General features: G+C 34.2%; 1 protein-coding gene across 1 annotated transcript; it reads right to left on the reverse strand.

The window, feature by feature from the left end:
- Positions 1 to 751: 751 nt before the first annotated feature.
- Positions 752 to 8,511, reverse strand: LOC128243505 (transmembrane protein 208-like). Its single transcript, XM_052961305.1, has 6 exons — positions 8,402 to 8,511; positions 8,048 to 8,143; positions 6,989 to 7,048; positions 6,080 to 6,183; positions 3,182 to 3,266; positions 752 to 2,237 (listed from the first exon to the last, which is right to left on the reverse strand). Exons 1-6 carry the CDS (start codon positions 8,405 to 8,407, stop codon positions 2,109 to 2,111), a joined length of 480 nt encoding a protein of 159 aa, XP_052817265.1. The 5' UTR covers positions 8,408 to 8,511; the 3' UTR covers positions 752 to 2,108.
- Positions 8,512 to 8,932: the final 421 nt, after the last annotated feature.

Raw genomic sequence — 8,932 nt, forward strand, 5'->3', positions numbered from 1 at the left:
AACACAGCTCTTATTGGCGGACGTTATGTAGTAGATTCTAAGACCATATATCCCATATTAGCCATAAGGTTCATCAGTAAGGGCCGCATCGTCTTCTGGTCTGGGCAGTGTCATCGGTTTACTGTTTATTCTGAATTAAATTTGCTTTTAATACCTTATACCTCTGTGTATAATTGTACCAATGTGATGTTTTATGTGTTGTGACTGTAATTCCATGAATTTTATTAGAATTTCTAGACACTAAGAATATTAGATACTTTTGTATCAATTGATGCACATTACGCAATGTAAAATGGTTTACATTTAGACCAACAAGCATGATATTATATGATTTGTCAATATAGATTTAAGCAAACATTTTTATGGATCGTTTTTTTTTCGAAATCCCTTCAGAGGTTCAAATAGGATGAAGCAGATACAGTTTATGAAGTTTTAAGTATCGAGACAAACATATGGTATGTGGACAGACATGGTTTAATGACACAAAGTCTATGATCTAGCCACAATAATGGGCATTTTGAGAAAATTGTTTGATAATTTGGACAAATTAATGTTTCTCTGTGACCCCACAACTCGCAACTGTAAATCCCATGTCAAATTATTCAAGTTTTTTATAAGCTAATCTTAATACGAAAAAAGACGGCCAAGATGGTCCTATATTGCTCACCTGATTGGACAAAGGGTTACAGTAATGATGGGACAACATACTGGACGCCTCCTCCTTCTGCCTGTATGTTGCAAAAAGCTGCACACAGAAAGAAAACATAAATTCAGAATTTTATTCAGTGAATTATTAAATTTGAAACATTAAATATTGTAAAGTGAATATAGTCAATACCTTTCAGTTATTTTACCATTACTTTATATACACACCTGCAGTTATTGTATACCGGTAAAACAAATATTAATTGATCAATCAATAATTATCCAAAAGTTCCTATTCACCAATCAAATCATTGAAATGTGCAAAGAAGCCAAATGTTTAACCATTGAACAACTTATTGAGGGTTTATACAATTGGCTGCAGTACTGGATATATTAATAATGACCAACTAAATATTGGAATGCCCAGTTTATGACCAGTTTTGGGCATCATATCAAACATGTTATTCATAAAAGAGTGTGTGTTACCTTAAATGCATCATGGACCTTAAAAAATGTCACACCATGGACACCGTCATTCTATTTTTAGCCACAGGAAACTGGTGTCATATTTTCACTAGTCTTATATTACTTTAATACCTACTTCTGCTTGCCGTGGCTCTATGACTTTGATTCTCAGTGCTGTAAACTGTATAATAACATTGAGCAAATGTATAAATTGTAAACAATTAACTAAAGTATTAAATACTAGCAGCTTAAGTTAAAAAGAAGTTGAAAGTAATGGACATTTTAACATTTCCATAAAATGATACTTTCCAAACACTAACAGTTGTCATGATGCAGTAACATTGAGATAAAAATAAATAAACATTGATCTATATCCAGAAGGTAAAATTTCTTTCTAAATGATTTTTTAACACAGAAAGTATGACAAAAAATGGCAATGTTTCATATATAACATCAGTGTTAGAATAAAAGAAATTACATAAAATGAAAATTATATCTTTGGCTAGCCATATAAATAGAGGGAAAACATCAAATGCTATTGTGCCAACTCTGAACTGGGCATTGAATTTTCGTGTTTCATTGAAATACTCAAGATTAGACTTTGCTGTAATCGTAATGCTGGTATACATGAGTATACATGTTATACTCTTGTTTATAATTTAAACTCTGTACAGTACTATTTACACAAACACTCATCCTGATTTAGCATATAATATATGATCATCGCACACCGATGACAATGCCCATCTGTTTTTTAATTGTCAAACAAGGAGCATAACTGCGTATTGAATTCAGAATTATGAAAAATGCTACACATATGCAAATTATCACTGTAAACATGTGTACTAGTTTTATTGTGAATAAATTAAACAGCCTTTCAGCAAAATTGGCCAATACTTATATTTCTTAATCCCTCCGACGAAACCAAGCTATGACAAAACCAAGACTTCTAAAAATAGACAAGCTTTATTGGTTCAACAAATCTACATGACTAGAGTTCATCTTTGCTGTCTCTTCATTTTCCTTTCCATCTTTTTCTGTTTTTTATCATCAACTTCTGGTGCTTCGGCAAATATCCATGGCGATAGAATATTTACCCACAATATATAAAACGCTCTTCCTGGTGCCTGGAAATTTGTAGAAAACAGCAAATAGAAGCAATTACTTTATAAATATGTACTTTATCGATCATTTTATTTTTCATATCATTCTTTACATTATGATACATTGTAATAATTTTACATCCATTTTGAAGTGTAAAATATAACATATTGTATTGAACTAGGCATTGAACAATGATGGAGCATTGTAGAAAATTGATTGTTTGAGTCGTAAGTGGTTGATAATCACTTTCAATAACAAATTCCTTTTCTCTATCATAAGAAACTACATTTAAACTATTACAAAACTTAAACAGAGTAACAAAAAGATAATGCCACACATTAGATAGGACTGTAGTCCTGGTTGCTAACTGAACTGCATTGCCAGATTAATAATATTACACATTGAACGTTTTGACAACATTTTTATTCTTTGTCTTGGAAAGAACCAATTTATGCAAAAATGCATATAAAATAGACATATAAGACTGCTGATTTTTTTTTGGATGTTTTATGCATTTTGCTTAAACCGCTAGTAACTCTTTCAGCCATAAAACGTTTTCAAATGGAAATATGAAAATATGTGATCTGATGTTTTGTCAGCAGTCTTTTATCACTGATTTGCAGATATTTACGAAAAATGTGCTCATTTCAAGACAAAAAATAAAAAAGTTGTAAAAACAGTAAATCTGTGAGAGTGGCAGCTTTAAAGTTGAAATACCAAATTAACTAAATCTTCAAACTTTACAGAAATCAGTTTTGATTATAAAATCAATGATCGGCCTTTGATCATATCCAATAATCAATAATGGTTTTGTAAGAATTTGAATCCCTAACATTTACTAATAGAAAGCTACTTTTCATACATATGCATGAAAGAAGTATTTAATACATAAATGAACTCGAGTCAGGTTTTGATAATAATCATTAATGAGTAGTCTGGAATACGCAGTAATAGAACAACAACATACCACAAGCCATAACAACCAGAAGTAGTTGGAGATCAAGGCTAGTATCTGGACAATGGCTGTCAACAGAATCACATCCTTGGCATGCCTGTAAGAAAAACGATCTTGACTATATTTGTTAAATAGCATTATATCTTATTTATATTCAGACTGAAGATATGACACAAACAGTACTGGGCTATTACTAAAATCAAATATTTGTTCTAGTTACAAATTACAGATAACTATTTATATACAAATAAATCAATGTCAATTTAATGTAATTTATTGAAGTTAAATGTGTTTTACACATTTCACTTAAGTCGGATAATAATCAACTACAAAAACTTTTATGAAAACTTAAAATATGGTTGTAATGTGAATAAAATGTCTTTAATAACAAAATAATTCACATAAAAATTTGAACATTTTAAAAAATTCTTGAAGTTTTAAACGTAAATGAAACAAGAGCTGTCACAGTATGTGATGAATGCCCCCGAATGTGACATTGACCTACGAACAAGGTCAGTACATGAAAAGTTGATCTTGCCTTTACGTGTCAAATACATATATGGCAAGTTATTTTAAATTGCCTCTGAACATAAAAAAATACCACCCATACTTGACAACCTACACTGTTGTGTCCTTATATTCAGAATTCCCTTGTGAATAAACACTTAGTGTATCTTTCACCTTAGAGGTAGGGACATGGGTCTTGCACGCGACACGTCGTCTTGGTATGTGGAACACATGTGTTAAGTTATTTTAAAATCTGTCCATACAAGAGAAAGTTACAGTCCGGACACAACAGCCTATACTCTATGTCCTTATATGCAGCACTCCATTGTGAATAAACACTAAGTGTGACCTTGACCTTTGCGGTAGGGACACGGGTTTTGCACCCGACACGTCGTTTTGGTATGTGGAACACATGTGGCAAGTCATTTAAAATCTGTCCATACAAGGGAAAGTTACAGCCCGGACACGACAATCTATACTCTATGTCCTTATATGCAGCACTTCATTGTGAATGAACACTAAGTGTGACCTTGACCTTTGAGGTAGGGACACGGGTCTTGCACGCGACACGTCGTCTTGGTATGTGGAACACATGTGGCAAGTTATTTTAAAATCTGTCCATACAAGGGAAAGTTACAGCCCGGACACGACAACCTATACTCTATGTCCTTATATGCAGCACTCCATTGTGAATAAACACTAAGTGTGACCTTGACCTTTGAGGTAGGGACACGGGTCTTGCACGCGACACGTCGTCTTGGTATGTGGTACACATGTGGCAAGATATTTTAAAATCTGTCCATACAAGAGAAAGTTACAGCCCGGACACGACAACCTATACTCTATGTCCTTATATGCAGCACTCCATTGTGAATAAACACTAAGTGTGACCTTGACCTTTGAGGTAGGGACACGGGTTTTGCACGCGACACGTCATCTTGGTATGTGGAACACATCTGGCAAGTTATGTTAAAATCTGTCCATACAAGGGAAAGTTACAGCCCGGACACGACAATCTATACTCTATGTCCTTATATGCAGCACTCCATTGTGAATGAAAACTAAGTGTGACCTTGACCTTTGAGGTAGGGACATGGGTCTTGCACGCGACACGTTGTATTGGTATGTGGAACACATGTGGCAAGTTATTTTAAAATCTGTCCATACAAGGGAAAGTTACAGCCCGGACACGACAACCTATACTCTATGTCCTTATATGCAGCACTCCATTGTGAATAAACACTAAGTGTGACCTTGACCTTTGAGGTAGGGACACGGGTCTCGCACGCGACACGTCGTCTTGGTATGTGGTACACATGTGGCAAGTTATTTTAAAATCTGTCCATACAAGAGAAAGTTACAGCCCGGACACGACAACCTATACTCTATGTTCTTATATGCAGCACTCCATTGTGAATAAACACTAAGTGTGACCTTGACCTTTGAGGTAGGGACACGGGTCTCGCACGCGACACGTCGTCTTGGTATGTGGTACACATGTGGCAAGTTATTTTAAAATCTGTCCATACAAGAGAAAGTTACAGCCCGGACACGACAACCTATACTCTATGTTCTTATATGCAGCACTCCATTGTGAATAAACACTAAGTGTGACCTTGACCTTTAAGGTAGGGACACGAGTCTTGCACGCCACACGTCGTCTTGGTATGTGGAACACATGTGGCAAGTTATTTTAAAATCTGTCCATACAAGGGAAAGTTACAGAGCCGGACGGACGGACGGACGGTGCGATTTTAATATGCCCACCATCGGGGGCATAAAAATGTATGGTACAGCGCAGGGTTTTGTAATAGTCAACAAACAGTCAATAAACTACTAAAGATGAGTTTATGTCAAAACTTGTGGAGTTGGTTCTTGTCTGCTCGTACTTTGTTCTTAGTTACTCGAGAAGCATAAGTTATGATCACTATTATTTAGTTACAGTAATTGGAATTTTTAGAGATACTGACTGTGACATACTGTACTACAAATATTGACATCATTAATTCATAGAATTTCTTTATGGACTTTTGAGATAAGACTTACATAAGAATTAAGCTTTTGCATTTGGACAAAAACATGTAAAATAATGGTTTCTGCACCAAGTTTTTTTAAGAATTATACACAATGCTAGTTGGTGATGTTAACTGTATTGTGCCACGTTGTAAAGGACAACACTCAATAACTAGCATGCAGCATAAGTGAAAAGTGTTGTATCTCTTTGTTATCTAGTAAATGGTCTGCCTACTTATTACTGTTCCGATACGGGAGTTAGTATAGACGAAAAAAAGGTAAAATGCTACAAGTGTCAACATAGTCTTTTATGAAAGAACAACAATCAAAAACTAGACAAACTAACCAGACAAATGAACTACTAGAATGAAAGAATTGTTGTTAACTTACTCTGCCATGCCCGCCTCCATGTTGAGATCGATGCCCCCACCAGCCATGCTGCTCATAAACTTGTAACAACCTCCATACACACACAAGACCAGCATTGATAGAACCTGTAAGAAAGATCTTCTACATGTTTCCCAGGCTTCCAAGTAGGGGAAAAATGGTAGGTTTTCAAAGACATATCAATGAGGAAGATGCCTATAAACTAACCTGTAAGCACAGGGGTAAGCACACAGGCTTCTAACCAAAATGTTCCAGGTTTGTTTCCTGGTCAGGGCACCTGTGAGTTTGTTTTATGGTCTTCAAGCCAGACAAGAGGGTTATCCCTGGGATACACAGTTTCCCCAACAACAACAAGACAAAACTCTAGCTTAACATCATGCCAACGAGAGAATAATATAATGTTGTAATAATTTGCTTCGTAAACTATAACTATGAACAGCTCCTGTAAAATAGCTTAAACAAGAGCACCAGGAAGCAAACGCCAACTGTTTATTTGATGACAGGTATCATCATTATAGTGTGGAACATTACAGTGGTGACGTTATCTTTGTGAATGACATCAAAGCTTTCCACAATCAGTAATAATTACTGAACCCACTACCAAAAATACCAAAATTATACACAACAAGTGCAAAGCCATAGTAACTGTTTTGGACAATATTTCAAGGTTAGTGCTCAATAAGTAGCATGTGTATATTGAAATTTCATTATTTATCCACACACTACTTATTGCATGGTAAGAGCTCTTCCTACTAGTTACTGTTCTGATATAAGTAATGAATGAACGAAAATAAAGAAAACGCCATCCAATATTGTACAATATAAAATTAAAGCATGTTGACAAAATCATTTATAGGAATACATTGTAGATGTACATTAGAAATAACTTTGACATAAATGTTTGGTACTTACAATGTAAAATGTTGTGAATGTGTCGCTAAAGAGGATGATCTGTGCTCCATAAAATATTGCCTGAAAAGATTTACACTAATGAAGAAATATAATACAAGAACATCTCAGAAGTCTCAAAAAACGAATAAAACAATCAATATACATGTAACTGCATTGAATCAATGATTTTATTTCTCAATTACAAAAACCTATTTTCCTTAAAATATCTAAATTATGGCAAAAAGTAAACAAGAAAGCTGCAGAGTGAACACCAAAAGCTTGTCTAATTCTTTTTGTTAAATGTATTTTCAGTTATGGCTAAGGTTAAAGTTCAAACATGACAAAGGTTATCGCAATACTTTTTCTTTGAAAAATTGAAAAGCTAAAAATTACAGTATTAGAAAATAATAACAGTAAATAACCGCCCAAACTGAGCTATTAAACAAATTTTCTCCCAACAGTACAGTTATCTAGTCTTATAATTTGATTTGTAAAATTTGATTCATTTATAAATTTATTAAAGGGACTAGACACCAGATGATACAATTGCAAGAAAAAAAAGTAAATTGCCACAACCGAAGCTAACATAAAATTGACATTGTTATGTTTGCATTGAATCTTACTTGCTGATGTTCCACATCGCTTATGACACATACATCTTTCGCAATTTTGCGCATTTTTCAATTTTAAATTTACTGGGGTTGTCTATCACGTTTATCTCAATAAGTTTAAAAATAAAGTTGATATAATTATCTGTACTTAAAAACAGATGTGATTTAAACTTGGAAACCATTACTTGCTGTTTTTAAACAGGGAAACTTAGAAAAGACAGCAACATGATTGTTGTATTTATTTTTTTATCATGTAAAATGACATATTATCAGCCTGCTACTAGCTCGCATTGACAATTCTAGGCTGGTTTTGAGGAAATACTGTATTTGCTGATTTGTTTAACCATATGGTGTCTAGTACCTTTAAAGCTGCACTCTCACAGATTGAACGTATTGACAATTTTTAAAAGTTGTACAAACAGTATATCTGTGAGAGTGCAGCTTTAATATAATTTGCATTTAAACTTACTATGGCACAAAGAATGATGTACATATAAAACTGCATTGTCGATTTGTTTTCGACTTCAATTTGCTTCTGACCTTTGGTCCCCTGTTTTCCTTTGGGCTGCAATGAAACGGGCATAAATGAGTTTATAAGTCATAATTCAGTCATAATTGCAGCTCTCCATATTAAAATGTTTAAATTTGAGATGTACAATAATAACAATTTGCTGAAAGGATGTAAAGTATTATTTTTGACATCTTATTCTTAAACTTTGATCTCCCCTTATTATTTTTTTAAAGGACATTGTAACTTCACGAATTTGATAAGAGTGTCCATGCAACAATCATTTCCATATTTTTTGAGTCAATAAAATAATACCGGCATTTTCAAGCTTGATGCTGTTCTATAAAATGTTATAAATGTGTCCGAAAAGTTGCCACATCGAAATGTTCGTCAGCCGGCGTTCTCCTCTGTGAAGAGTATCCTTGGAGCAGTCAACATTTAATGGTGGTGCTAAAACCCAGTACCCGGTATCCGATGCTGATACCGTGATATTGTCAGATGATAAATCCTGGTAACACATGACATGGTATTTATTGCTTATTGAAGGCGTCGTTAATATATTACGGTGTCTGTTTTAGATTTATAATTATGACTTATTTGATTTATTGGACAGCAAGTCGAGTCAACACGTGTATGTGCAAGATGAAACCACATGTGACAGAAGCAAGCTATTTTAGCAAACTTAATTTCATGATTTCCCATATATATATACAAAATTAAAGAATGGTTTACTTCCACCTCCTTTTTAGTGCATATCCTCGTCACCGTGTCCGTCCTAGGATATTTGGTGAGTATCGCATTTAAGTTAATAATTAAAATACTTAGCTGGCATATCTACATTTTTTA

The sequence above is a fragment of the Mya arenaria genome, chromosome 8, assembly GCF_026914265.1.
Source record: "Mya arenaria isolate MELC-2E11 chromosome 8, ASM2691426v1".
Lineage (NCBI taxonomy): Eukaryota > Metazoa > Mollusca > Bivalvia > Myida > Myidae > Mya > Mya arenaria.

What these genes read in the sequence shown, in the direction of transcription:
- LOC128243505 (XM_052961305.1), bottom strand. An exon ending in ACATCATTCTTTGTGCCATA is followed by an intron (nt 7,049 to 8,047) that starts GTAAGTTTAAAT and finishes AAATCTTTTCAG; the next exon opens with GCAATATTTTATGGAGCACA. An exon ending in TCTGGTTGTTATGGCTTGTG is followed by an intron (nt 2,238 to 3,181) that starts GTATGTTGTTGT and finishes ACAAATTTCCAG; the next exon opens with GCACCAGGAAGAGCGTTTTA.